The sequence below is a fragment of the Lithobates pipiens genome, unplaced genomic scaffold, assembly GCF_037356315.1.
Source record: "Lithobates pipiens isolate NorthernLeopardFrog02 unplaced genomic scaffold, aLitPip1_a1.2 Scaffold_16, whole genome shotgun sequence".
In the NCBI taxonomy this organism is placed as follows: Eukaryota; Metazoa; Chordata; class Amphibia; order Anura; family Ranidae; genus Lithobates; species Lithobates pipiens.
The window spans coordinates 248,328,071-248,342,843 of NW_027507748.1; the positions used below are offsets into that span (position 1 = coordinate 248,328,071).

A 14,773-nucleotide genomic window follows, 5' to 3' on the forward strand; every position below is an offset into this window, starting at 1 on the left:
GGTTTTTTACAAGGTGTTGCCGCTGCCCAACCCTTTAACCAAAGGGTCCTTCACATGTGTACAAGTACAAGCGCCAAGCGTGATGCCTGGTGAATAGAATCCTTTATAGGATCTATGGCAAAACATAATGTTTAGGTAGCTCAGCCAACTCATGAGCTTGTTGTGCAGGGAGCTCCTTGAGGGCATCTGTGAACTGGTCCTTTAAGGACTGACAGATGCCTATGGCTGCAATTGCAGGCTGAGTTACGGTCCCTGCTAAGGAAAAAGAGGATTTTAATAGGCCTTCCAACTTTTTATCTGTTGGATCCTTAAGTATATACGCATTGTCCACTGGACAAGTTAAACTTTTATTCACATTGGAAATCGCAGCATCCACTGCTGGAACTTTCCATCTTTTAGTGAATTTCTCCTCCATAGGATAGAGACCTGCAAATCTTTTTGGAGGGAAAAAACGCTTATCCGGATGATCCCATTCAAAATAAATAAGCTTTTCTAGTAATGGGTGCACAGGAAACGCATGCAACGGCTGTAAAGGTTTCAAAGAACCCAAGGAGGAGACTGGACCTTCAGCTAACTCAGTTAGGGGTAGCATGAAGTTGAGGCAGACCATCTCTGTAAGGCTCTGTACTTCCAATTGTGAAGTTGAGACTTCAAGTATTGTTTCCTCCGCAGAGGAATAATCGGCTTGTTTATCTTCCCGATCATCTGAGGGTAAAACCTCACTTTGTCCCCATAGTTCCTTTGGACCCTTCACTGACTGTAAAGAGTCTAAGGTGGGGGAGGGGGATCTAGGACGTTTCCTATCCACTTGAATGGGGGATGCGATTAAACTCGCTAATCTTCCTTCTAAGCCTTGCAGGGCAGAGGAAAGTGTTTCTTCAGTCACATATACAGGGGCTGAAATGTGTGAAGCAGTTGCACCACCGCTAACTTCCAATGACTCACCCTGGCTTGCCATGTCAGATCTTTCAGAAGAGGATGACAGTATGGAAGCATGACTGGGATTCCCAGGACCTGGGGTTGCCTTAGGTGCCTTTACGGTAGGTCTGGAAGACATGGTGCAAGGCACAAAAGCAGAGGCACACAATACAATTTGCTTAATAATAAATATAGCAAAATAATGTCACCATTATATCAGCTTAAACTGCTAAATAGGACTAGAGTTTCCTGTACTGCAAATGCCCTAGTATACACCCTCACGTGCCCAGCGCTCTGTTGTCTCCTGGTGTGACCGACTCAGCTGCTAAGAGACTTGTAACTGAGAATGTCTGTGTAGAAAAAAACCTCAGGTGGACCTGATTGGCGTCCTCAGCGTCCTTCCCCCACTCTGCGCCGTGTACTGTGTGGAGCCTATGTCCTGTACACGGCACCACGTGACCTATAGACATGCCCCTCGGCAACCGCCGCCCTTCTCTTAGCCATGCCTAGTGCGCGCGCGAGCGAATGGCATGCAGGTCTGCAATAGCAGATCCAAGAGGGAGGAGGGTATGACGCTGCCGCTACTGCCAGCTTTATGCCTGAATCTCTGTAGCTTTATGCCTGAATCTCTGTAGAGGGGGGGGGGGGGGGGTTCTGTCAGGAGTCTTTAAACAGGAACCCCCCTGGTGGGACCGCACAGCTATAGGAGACAGAGCAGCTGGAAAAATGCATAAGTTTAAAATTACTCCTTCTAAGGGAGACATCTTAAGCCATACAAGGTGTATAGAAAGAAAAAGCATTAGCTTCTTCCCTTATCTTGTCCTCGCTGCAGGCTACTGCCGATTTAACAGACAGATCCAATCTTCACCCATCACGGCGTGCAATTTAATTTAAAACTTCAAAGACTGGGGCACTTTTAAAAGGGGTTCCGCTCCTTTGGGCCTTGTATAGCACCCCTCAGGACAACGTTTGGTAAAGTAACAAGACCAAAAAGAGTCCTGGTTCTTGGGTCCAGCTCTCAAAGAGAAGCATTACAGGCAACACCTCGTTCTTCAACGCAAGGCCCGGGTACCATCCTCTGGCCGCAGTGGCGTGGCTGGATCTGGTTGTGGAGATTTTTTAAATACAGCATGCATAACTTCTGGAGCTCCGCAAAGCATATCTTCACTCGTGACCAACACCTTAGACACTGGTGAAAAAACTGAGGTACTCTTGGAAGGAGGTGGGGTTATATAGGGGAGTCAACTTCTTGTATTGGTTATACCAGTGTCAACACCTGAAGGTAGGCCCATAACCCACCAAGTAATTACTTGAGGCTCTGTGTCCTATGATGTATGATAAAGAAATGGCTGCCTCAGTAAAAACGTCTGAGGGCCCCAAGAAAATGTCCGCCACAATACTAGAGAATGTCTGAAAGGCAAAAAACTAGCTGTGGCAAAAAAAATGGCCGCAGCCCCAGGAAAATGGCCGCAGAGCGCATGGAAGCCTCCCCACGTCTCACACAGTACAAACAACCCACCGTGGCCCAGAAACAGGGAAGAGGATGAGCAGACCCCCAGTGCAGCGCACTGCCAGGACCCAGAGTCCCCCAGAGGACCCCTGGCCAGGTACGTGCCAAACAGAGGCCCATAGCATGGGGAGGAGGGAAGGGACAGAGAGAGAAGAAAGGAAGAGTGAGACCCCCTAGTCGACCTCCCAGGGAATGCCCAGCTGCTCCATCCTGCCGAGACAAGTGGAACCATACTTACCCCTCCTGCAGGGACTGCTGGACGTATTCCACAGACGGACCCATCACCCGAGCAGTACGGGGTGGCAGCTGGCACACTGTGACACAGACAGCAGTAGCCCGGTCATATGTGTGCCTCGGAGCATATAGCTCACCGGCCGCCCCTGGATTAGACAGAGCATGTCATGGCTGACCCAGTGCATAGCTAGGGCCTGCTCACGCTCGATGGCCAGGCTGGGGAGACTACAAGGATCTATATTATCCAGCATGTCACCCAGCCCGACTGTTGATTGTAGATCATAGGAATCAAAAATGCAGAAAAAAGAAAAAATTCCCAGGACCAATGATCCCACACTAGGAAGAAAAAAACTGAGCTGCTGAATGCAGTGTGAATAGTTATAGCCAGTAGGACTCCCCCCTGGGAGGTACTGTGTAAGTGTTGCTTTTTTTAACACTTTCTGCCTAGTCCTCTCCTAAAGGGGCGATATAACCCTAAGGTCAAGATGAAGATGCTATGTCTGTCAATGAACGACAGAGAAATGTACATTTTGTCTGAATAAAAAAAAAATAATCTTAATGGAATAAATCAGGGGTTTACCAAGCTAACCTTCATTCAAAATTAAGATCTGAAATGAACACCTCTTCAACATAAGACATTTAAGATGTGTGTTGAATAATTAGACCCTAGAGTAATTAATATTAGGTTTAGAGGGTGTGACAGTGCAAGGCCCTGTCACCATGTGAATTTAGGTAACAGTTGGAAAAATTACACAGGATTCTCAGATTTGCAGTCTGAGAAACTCCAGCTTGTGTTTTGTAAACAGAGAAAACCATTTAAGCTATTGGTTAGGTAATTCTGGATTGGGGCCTGGAGTTTGAAGGTTCCAAAGTGTCTTTAGTGAGACAAAACCTTCAATTCTGTGTCTACAGGTTGTGTGTGTGTGTCCAGGTGCAAAAACTCAAAAGCCATGTCCAGTAAGAATTCAGTTCAGTTGCTGCCATTTGGGGAGAGAGTTTTGGTGGGAAGACAGTGGTGTGCTTCATCCAGGAGGAGTCACCTGTTTAGGAGATGCGATCCTATGTTGGAGGACTTCTTGACCATAGGACTGGGAAAGTCAAGACAGCTATGCTGTTCCGGAGTGACTGGGAAAGCTGAGGTGACTAGTGATTCCACGGGGGCTGGAGGAAGTCTGAAATCCCAATTAGTGGGAGAACCCCAAGTGCTGGGCAAACCCTATCAGGGGACCAGGAGTAGCCTGTACAATAGAGTGCTGTATCCAAGATAAAGTGAGCCAGAAGAGCCCATGGTCTATGAGACCGAGCAAGTAGTGCTACTGACAGGAGAACCAGGTGGCTCTGCATTATTGTTTAACACTGTTTTGTGTGAAGCTGAAACCCCTGTGTAGGAAGCCACCCGTTGTAAATACTTTTTTTCCTTTTTAATAAAAGTGGGCTGCAGTGTCCTCATATACAGTTCAGACTGATGTAAACGCATCTTAAAAACATTTACCATTAGAGCTAAACATCCCCCAAATCAAAAAGGGATAAAAAAAAAGGCTTGACTTATGGCTGAATTTCAGGTATAGATTTTTAAAGTAAACAAGAGAGGAGAGAGAGGGGAGCTCGACAGACTCAGTGTAGAAAATGTATATTCGTTAAATAAAAGCAAAATTATTGCACTTACAAACAGGGATAAAATCCAGGCATATCACTGTATTAAGGAAAGTCCGACCTCAGTTGATGGTAGCAGACACTAGCAAAAGCTGCTATAGTATAGGCAGACTAAGTCACTGGATGCTGATAGAGCCAGCTTGATTGAGAACCACATGAACACCGCTTTGGGCTTGTCCTGCTGTATGAGTGCACAAGGGATGCTGAGAAGATTTTTGGAGGACAAGTACGTCCCCTTTGTCAATCTCTGTCGAAGGTGACATACTTTTGCTCTGAAGTGCAAATCCCTAGCATTCTTTGCATTCCGACACAGCAAGAGAAGCAACTTGATCTTCCCATACTACAGTGGCTTTTGCCGATGTCTGACTTTCCTTAACACAGCTAAATACCTGGCTTTTCTCCCCAATTGTGAGTGCAGTACTTATACTTTTGCTTTTTATTATTTCATGAATAAAATCTTGCTACCCTATTAGGCTGTTTGGCCCCCTTCTCTCCTCTCGTTTCCTGATGAGTACTTTTTACCATTGGCATTGTGTTGCTTTAACTGACAATTGTGTGGTCATACAATGCCGTACCCAAACAAAATGTGCATTTTTTCCCCAGAAATAGAGCTTTCTTTTGGTGGTATTTGATCAAATCTGTGTTGTTTTATTTTTTGCTCTATAAACAGAAAAAGCGCCAATTTTAAAAAAAATAAAACAATATTTTGTACATTTTGCTACAATAAATATTCCCCAAATTTTGTAAAAAAAATAATAATTTCTTTATCGTTTAGGCCAATATGTATGTATATGTAAAAAAAATAAATTCTCAAGAAGTGAATATTGATTGGTTTGCGCAAAAGTTACAGCGTCTACAAACTATGAGAAAGATTTATGGAATTTTTATGCCATTTTTTTATTTTTATTTTTTTTAACTAGTAATGGTGGGGATCTGCAATTTTTAGCGGTATTGCAACATACAGATTGGACACTTTTGACACATTTTTGGAACCATTGACAATTATACAGTGATCAGTGCTAAAAAAAGTAACCAATAGGAGACATATAGCTGTTCTTACTTACTGGGAACAAACGACATGTCTCCTCTCCTCTGACAGAACAGGGATTTGTGTGTTTACACACACACAGAAATCCCCATGCTGGTGCTCATGCACGTGCCTGCCGACCACGAAAATTGGGTCCCTCGACTTGCAGCATGCGCGCGCCCCCTCAGTTGGTCGAAAAGGGGAAGGGTGTACCTATTACGAGGTTTCGCCCAAGAGAGACATTCTGCCACAGTATATCTGTGTGAGCCAGTCATAAACCGGTTAAAGAGTCTGGTGTTTCCTAGCCTAGTGAGGAGGCAGCACAGCACTTAAGCCAGCCACAGACTGTGCATAAACTTGGGCACAATGCACAAAACACTAATACATGGTTAATGTCTCGGATTCAAACCATGTATGAGCAGGCTGATTGAACCCAAGTTGATCGATCAACTTGGGTACAATCTGCCTGTAAGACTTTTCATGCAATTATTGCCAGCGGCTATAATCACTGCGTGTTCTCCCGGCTGGGAAGCCCCCCCCCCCGAGGGAAAACACAACAGCTTTGATGGAGGAATTCCCCTATCAAAACTGCAGGGAAATCACGTGATGCAAAAGCACCATGCAATTTCCTGGCCGCTGCATTTTTAAAATGCTGCAGGAATCTTTTTCCTTCGGAGAAATGCAGACACCGCAGCCCATTCAAATAAATGGGCTGCCATGTCCGCACAAACGCAGGCTGCAAACCTGCAAGAGTGTGAACCTAGCCTTACATGATAGTGTTTTGAACTGTGGAACAATTGGATACATTTTGCTTATAAAATAGTATCCTTTAAAGTGCAAAATGTACCTGCTTATCTACTTCTGAGTCCCCCTTGACTCAAAGCGGAGTACCACTCGTTTTTGTGTTTATTAAAAGTCAGCGGCTACAAAAAGTGTAGCTGCTGACCAGTGGCCAGTTAGGGGCACCTGGGCGAGGCCCTCTCTCTCCACGGCACCCCCTATATGACTAATGGATAGATTCATGCAAAGAACTGCAGAACTGCCCCTTTTGGGTGGAGCTCCACCATAACTACATAAGCCCCCTAGTGGTTGAAATATCACTGCAGTTTATGTTTAACTAGTTGCCACCCGTCCACCATCAAAGGATAGCAGGACAGGGCGGGCCTGTGCGGCTCTCGTTCTGGGACACCATCATATGATGCTGCTAGGATAGGGCGCAAACCTGATCTGTGTAAAGACCCGCTTCTTCGGCTCTTTAACCATGTGATTGGCTGTGTCCAATCACAGCCAGTCACATGTAAACACGGAGATGCTGGTAATCGGTGCTCCTCTCCTCACGCTGACCGAGTGTGTGGTGCAGAGAGCCAATCAGCGGGATCTCCTCACAGGGGACATCTACACATTTAATCAGGGCACTGATCATCATTGCCCTGATTACAATTATCTGCATATTCAAGAATATATTGAAAGTCAACTAGTTCTGTACCAGAGCCAGTGAATGGCACAAAGAGTAGCTAACCAGAAGTGTGTTGTTCATATAAGAACATTGATAAAAACTTGAGTGTTAATACAGTTGTCACCCATGCCATTCAGAGACAGCCTTCCATCCGGCATGTATTGATAGTACAGAAGAAAGAAGAAAAAAAAGAAGCGAGAAAAAGAAATCAAGAAGAAGAAATGAAGAGAGAAAGAGGAAACGAAAGAGAAAAAAAAAGAAAAGGGGGGGGGGGTGGAAGGGACAAGACACCTATGGGAGGTCATCGGAGTTGACGAGGTCTGAGTGGTGTAGAGAAAAATTTGTTAAAATTGGAGGAATATCACTGGTAGGACCAAGCAGTCCATATATGGCTATACAATTTAGATTTGTCCTCGTCCCAAGCGATCATATACTCTACAGGATAAATACTATCACTGCAGTTTAAAAGGATGAAAAAAAAGGAAAAAGAAAGTTCAGGATGAGGGGAAGGTGGGCAGTGGTCCACCTTGTACCAATTTAAGCATGTTTGTGGAACACATGTGGGATCCATATGGAAGCTGGACATCACTGTAGAAGTCTCCTACTATACTACAAGGTCCCATGCCAAGTGAATGCCCTGCTGCACAAAAACCACAGGAGGTCACCTGCTCAGCAGGGGTACCATTCACAGAACATGTGGCATTTTCTCAATAAATGTAAAGTGTTCTTTGACTGGACTAGGTCCACATGGACTGTGAAGAGGCAGCTGCAACCATGTATCCCACTCCTATACCCTGTATTCTGAGCCAGCAATCATGGCTGAAATATACCCAAAAGTCTCAGAGATAGTTGTCGAAAATCACCCTGGACAAGACAGAGGAGGGTACCATGCCTGAAGGAGTTGATGAGGACTCAAGCAGGAGACAGTGGTCCAGGCCATCAGTGTCAGGTCCCTTAGGAGATACATCACATGCCAATCCCAAAGCTGTATGTAGATTGCAGGCTGGAAAGGCCTATAGGACTACTGCTCTTGTGCGTATGATTATGACTAAAGAATGCAATAGATAAACAAATCTCTGCTGTAGCAGCAAGGGTTACATTATATCTATGGCCTTATCACTGTGAGGCACCAAGGAGCCTGCAGTTGAACATCCTATAAGATCCTGGCGATGGTGTGGCTAAGGAGATGACGTGAAGGCTGAGTGTGTGTCTTAGGAAGCGATGTGCTCATGTGCAGTGTGGCAACAAGAAAGAGGCTAGAACAGAATCAGTAGAGAATATACCAAATTTAAAAATGGCACAACTCCCCTTTCTGCCTCTGACCCCTGACCAAAATTTTGGAGGGAGCTTCAGTGTTAACCTCAGCACAGTATTAAGCACAATACCAGGCTGTCTTAACAAAAGGGTAAAACGCCAATTTAGTGGTCTTGAAGATGCCCTGTGAACCCACAAGTTAGAGAAGCTAAGGAAAAGTGACAGGCAGAATCTTTGGGACCATGCCCCACGCAGAAAGCATTTGCTCCTTCACAATGGGCATACTGCTTAATGGTTCTTTAAAAACAGAGTTCCACCAGATGGATGCATTGCGGCTCTAGAGCTGTAAAATTTTCTGTTGCTCACTCACACAATTACACAAAGGGGGTTATTTACTAATACTGGAGAGTGCAAAAGCTGGTGCAGTTTGGCATAGAAACCAATCAGCTTCCAGGTTTTGTTTTTGTCAAAGCTTAAGTAAACATGCTGAAATTAGAAGCTGGTTGGCTACCATGCACTGCTACATAGATTTTGCACTCTCCAGTTTTAGTAAATCACCCCAGTGTGTCTATGAGCGCACCTTAGCAGAGCCTATTTCACAAATCATGTTATACGTTAGCCCCACTTAATTGTCATGGTGCAGTCTAACCCTTATTGAGATGTTGAGTTCAGCGGAGAGATGCAAAAATGGGCCCTTCTGGCTCTGCTTCAACTCTAGAAGCTTGACAGCATAAGAAAAGATCTTAGTAAAAGTATTAGAAGTCAAAGAAATGGTTTTCCCTAAGGAGAAAAGAAGTCCATTCTCATTGAACACTAGCAAAAAACTGGAGCATGTTTACATCTTCGTTTTCCAGGGTCCAATCTCCTGAAGGCAGCAAACATAACCCTGTGTCTCAGAATAATTTTGCATCCCCTCACCGTGTCTCTTAATGAAAGATAAAGAAAGTTATTTTGTTTTGATTTCCTTACCAGAAAAAGTAGTGCGTGATACGTAGGTCACATATAGCCCTTTTCAAGAGGAATCTGACAAGCGGACTATCCAGATAACATTCATATTTTAAAGCCTGTTTGGAAAAGAATGTATGGAGAAAGTCAAGTGTAAAAATTAAATATGCTCAAACTTTTCATTACTTTTTAGCAATGCAGTCTAGCAATGTGGGCTCTTGAATGTATTAAGAAAAATTCTAACTTTGTTAATACCCACTGCCGATTATTAGTTCAGTCCACAATGATTTCCATTTACCTCAATGAGCAACAGTAGCTAAAGTGTCCAAAGAGATTGAACAATCATAGTAAACTTTTTTCTATTTCATGCATCAGGTATGACTACTTGCCAAATGTATTAATCAGGCCCTTTTGCAAAGGCTTTGCAAAAACTACAGTCAAATAATTTAACAACTGAACCTTAAAGTAGAACTACAGGCACATTTTTGTTCCTGGTGCCTGAATGGCAGCATACCCATAACAAGCTCCGCCTTTGCCCCTCCCTCAGGATCAGTGAATATCTTTAAAAAAAGAAGGTTAGGGGCCCTCCTTTTTTTCCTCATACCTTATGGACAGTGAATGTGATGGTCCAACGACCTTACCTCTGCACCTCCCCTATTGGCTATTTAAACCTGGGACCCTGAGTAATGCTTCCTGCTGTGTCTGCAGTGGGTTGCCTATTTGGGAGTTCTTTGAACATGGTAGGTTTTGAATTCTTTTTTATTTTTTTTCCCCCCTCTTCTCTCTCCCTTTCAACCCTTCACAGAATCTTATATAGCATATTAAAAGACAGTTATTAAAGTATCTTTTTTTTCTCTAGCTGTTTTTTGTCTGCTGCCCAGAATGAGCTGCTCACTGCCCTCTCAAGACCTTTAACAACATTTAAGGTAAGGACCATTGTCCAGTTACGTTCCAAAAAAAAAAAAAAAAGGAAAAAATGCACTTATGTTGGTATATATTATGAACTTCAGCCGTGTACGCCAGAAGTAGTTTAAGATGACCCCAAGGCATCATGATGAACACCATTAAAGCCCTGAAATGGAGTAGATCTTCACGATCAACATATCATGCCCAGAGGGTTAAGCCGTGAAAAGACATTGCTCATGACATTCTTCAAGCTCTAGGAGTCCAACATGAAAAGCTTGTGGGGCCACTCCACTGCCAGACAAATTGTTCTGTAAATCCTGCTTCAGAGAATAGGCAGCAGTTAGAGAGTCTTCTTAAAGTGGTCAAGGACTCTATAGCGGAGACAACAGTGGTAAATACCATACCGTCTTTAGCTCCTACAGAGCCCACAGTACCTGGGCCATCATCAGAGGATCCCTCCATCCCCAAAGGGAACATCCCGGTCAGACAGGAAAACTCTGATGGCTCAGGGGAATCCTCGGATGACCAGGACCCCTCTGGCTTCAGCTTTTCATTGGTTCAGCCATATATACAAGCCGTAAAGTCAGCCCATATAATGGGAGGAAGCTGAAACTGCCTCTAAAAAGTCGAAGAGCTATTTTCCTTTCTTGAAGAAACAAATCTCCTTTTTTCCTCCAATGGAAGAAATTAAGGTTGTTATAGAAGGCGAGTGGAAAAAGACAGAAAATAGATTTCCCCTCAACCGTTTGTGGAAACTCTACCCTATGTCAGAACAAGACTCAGCGATATTAGACGGTCCGCCTGCAGTAGATGCGGCTGTGGTTCGTCTAGCAAAAAATACCACTCTCCTCATGGATGATTCAACTTTTTTCAAGGATCCTGTGGACAGGCGAATAGACCTTGACTTGACCGCAACTTGAAAAGAGTGTACCAAATGGTGGGAAACACATGTAAACCAGTGATTGCCTTAACATCAGTATCCATTGCCTTGCGGGCATGGACACAGAATGTATAGAGAGCAATTTGACAGGATATTCTTAAGGAAGAAATAGTAAAGGTCCTAGACGAACTAAAGCTCTCAGCAGACTTTGTGGACGAAGCGACAATTGATACTATCAAATGCTCGGCACGGGCAGTGCTACATTCCATAATGGCTAAATGGCCCTATGGCTGAAACCTTGGGTGGCCGATACTACAAACAAAAATAGTGCAAAATACCCTTTGATGATAAACCACTTTTTGGTGTAAAGTTATAAAAAGCCATATCTCGAGTCACAGGGGGGAAAATCAGATCTTATCCCCCGGGACAGAAGAAATAGGTGCCCTAGGGGCCGGCCTTCTAGGTTTCAGTAGTTCAGGACAAGGGATTATAGACAGCCCAGACAAGGAAAAGACACCAGGAGGAATTGGAGAGGTACACAATCCAACTTTCTGAAGGCGCACAAGCAAAGAACCTTGCCTAACCCGCAAGACTCTGCTAAATCCCTTTGATGCCATACCATCCCAGGAGATTCTGGTAGGTTCAAGGCTCAGACACTTCTCCAGGGTATGGATAAAAAACTGCAAGGATCCCTGGGTGGTCTCAACAGTGCAGTATGGTCATTTTTGGACAATCTACACATTCCCATTCTAAAACCATTTAAAAAATACCTGAGATTTGCGGTCGGGCCCCATTTAGAGCTCCATAGTCTCCTGTTTGGCCTCTGTACATCTCCCAGGGTCTTCACCAAAGTGCTGATTGTGATTCTAGCCCAGGCATTCTTCTTCTAGCGAAGCATCCAGCCTAGCTAGTAGAGCACAGGAAGACCTTACTAGCAACACTGGTGGAGTATGGTTGGATAATCAATCAGCAGAAGAATCTCCTTTCCCCAACACAACAGATTATTTACCTGGGTGCATTATTCATTACCAAGGAAGGCACCACACCCCTACCTCCCCAGAAGGTAAAGATAATTTGTAAAAAGGATAAAAAAAATGGGGACACGTCTTCACCTGATGGCTTCAGGTTGCCTCATCCTGCTAGGGGTCATGTCCTCCTGTATTCTGATGGTCCCATGGACACATTGGCACATGAGACACTTCCGACTTGGGTTCTTAAACAATGGAAAAGACACCTACTTTCTCAGTCCATAACAGCCCCAATGCACAGGAGTTTGAAGTGGTGGACAAGGAAGGAGATGCTTTTGAAGCCACGTCCTTTGGGTCATGTCTGTTGGGCCACAATTACTACAGAAGCCAGCACCAAAGGATGGGGAGCCCACACCAATCAAGTGTCGGTCCAGGGAAGATGGTCATTCAGAACATACTGGAAATTTGAGCGGTATATCTCGCATTGAGAGCCTTAGCCCCCCAGATCAAGGGACACCAGTCCTGGTTCGGATGGACAACATAGCGGTATTTTCATATACAGCAGCTCCCTGCTGAGGGAGGTAGAATCCATCATCTGTGGGTAGAAAGAAACCTAAAAGACTTAAAAGCAGTCTATCTTCTGGGTTGCCTAAACAAAATGGCAGATCTCCTATCCTGAAGTTTTAGACCTTAAGTGGTCTCTACACCCGAAAATATTCAGGTGGATGGTACAAAAGTGGAGCCTTCCCAAGTTGGACCTATTGGCATCAGTAGCCAATACGAAGCTAACAAGGTTAATTTCAAGCCTTCCTTACCCTCAGGCAGTAGCAACAGATGCCCTGTCAAGTCCCTGGCTATGCAACCTAGCCTATGCCTTACCCCCATGACCTCTTATACCGAGGTTTCTCTCAAAACTGACAATGGAGGAGACAATGGTCATATCGGTCCTACCATATTGGCTGAGACATCCATGGTTCTGGACAGCAAAATACCCGAGTATCAGTCCTCAAGTGAGGATACCTGCAATACCAGTGGCGGCTGGTGCTCCATTTTTTTTAGGGGGGGGGGCGCAAACCAGACCCCACCCAACCCCCCGCCCTCCAAAGTCACTCGCCCATGATGAGGCCTACAGACAGAGGGATAGATATGCAGATACATACAGTGGGGCAAAACAGTATTTAGTCAGTCACCAATTGTGCAAGTTCCACCCCTTAAAAAGATGAGAGGGGCCTGTAATTGTCATCATAGGTATACCTCTAACTATATTTTGTCAATATCAAAAGTTCATCTCAATACTTTGTTAAATATCCTTTGTTGGCAATGGCAGAGGTCAAACGTTTTCTCTAAGTCTTCACAAGGTTGTCACACATTGTTGCTGGTATGTTGGCCCATTCCTCCATGCAAATCTCCTCTAGAGCAGTGATGTTTTGGGGCTGCCACTGGGCCACACGGAATTTCAACTCGCTCCAAAAGTTTTCTATGGGGTTGAAATCTGGAGACTGGCTAGGCCACTCCAGGACCTTGAAATGCTTCTTACGAAGCCACTCCTTCGTTGCCCAGGCGGTGTCTTTGGGATCATTGGCATGCTGAAAGACACAGCCACGTTTCGTATTCAATGCCCTTGCTGATGGGAGGAGGTTTAAAACTCAAAATATCACGATACATGGCCCCATTCATTCTTTCATGTACACGGATCAGTCGTCCTGTTCCCTTTGCAGAGAAACAGCCCCAAAGCATGATGTTGCGAACTCCATGCTTCACAGTAGGTATGGTGTTCTTTGGTTGCAACTCAACATTCTCCCTCCTCCAAACACGACGAGTTGTGTTTCTAACTAACAGTTCTACTTTGGTTTCATCTGACCATATGACATTCTCCCAATCCTCTTTTGGATCGTCCAAATGCTCTCTAGCAAACTTCAGACGGCCCTGGACATGTACTGTCTTAAGCAGGGGGACACGTCTGGCACTGCAGGATCTGAGTCCCTGGCGACGTAGTGTGTTACTGATGGTAGCCTTTGTTACTTTGGTCCCAGCTCTCTGCAGGTTAGTCACTAGGTATCCCAGTGTGGTTCTGGGATTTTTGGTCGCAGTTCTTGTGATTATTTTGATCCCATGGGGTGAGATCTGGCATGGAGCCCCAGATCAAGGGAGATTATCAGTGGCCTTGTATGTCTTCCATTTTCTAATTATTGCTCCCACAGTTGATTTCTTCACACCAAGCTGCTTGACTATTGCAGATTCAGTCTTCCCAGCCTGGTGCAGGTCTACAATTTTGTTTCTGGTGTCCTTAGACAGCTCTTTGGTCTTTGCCATAGTGGAATTTGGAGTGTGACTGAGGTTGTGGGCAGGTGTCTTTTATACTGATAACAAGTTCAAACAGGTGCCATTAATAAAGGTAATGAGTGGAGGACAGAGGAGCCTTTTAAACAAGAAGATACAGGTCTGTCAGAGACAGAAATCTTGCTTGTTTGTAGGTGACCAAATACTTATTTTCCACCATAATGTGCAAATAAATTCTTTCAAAAATAAGAAAATGTGATTGTCTGGATTTGTGTCCACATTTTGTCTCATAGTTGAGGTATACCTATGATGACAATTACAGGCCTCTCTCATTTTTTTTAAGTGGGAGAACTTGCACAATTGGTGGCTGACTAAATACTTTTTTTGCCACACTGTAGAGATGCAGTTAGACAGATAGATATCATGCACAGATTAAAGATATGCAGATATATATATATATATATATATATATATATATATATATATGCAGTTACAGTGGTGTGAAAAAGTGTTTGCCCCATTCCTCATTTCCTGTTCCTTTGCATGTTTGTCACACTTAAGTGTTTCGGAACATCAAACCAATTTAAACAATAGTCAAGGACAACACAAGTAAACACAAAATGCAATTTGTAAATGAAGGTGTTTATTATTAAAAGGTGAAAAAAAATCCAAACCATCATGGCCCTGTGTGAAAAAGTGATTGCCCCCTAAACCTAATAACTGGTTGGGCCACCCTTAGCAG

The 14,773-nt window shown here is 44.3% G+C and overlaps 1 protein-coding gene across 2 annotated transcripts in view; it reads right to left on the reverse strand.

The window, feature by feature from the left end:
* PIK3C2B (phosphatidylinositol-4-phosphate 3-kinase catalytic subunit type 2 beta) overlaps positions 1-14,773 on the reverse strand; it is a 935,041-nt gene that overhangs the window by 322,568 nt on the left and 597,700 nt on the right. For both annotated transcript variants that reach the window (XR_013274472.1, XM_077481256.1), the window contains exon 18: positions 9,022-9,116. Coding sequence is in view for 1 of the 2 variants with exons in the window: in XM_077481256.1 (XP_077337382.1) it covers positions 9,022-9,116 (95 nt within the window). In the remaining variant the exon portion in view is untranslated. The remainder of the gene's footprint in view (positions 1-9,021; positions 9,117-14,773) is intronic.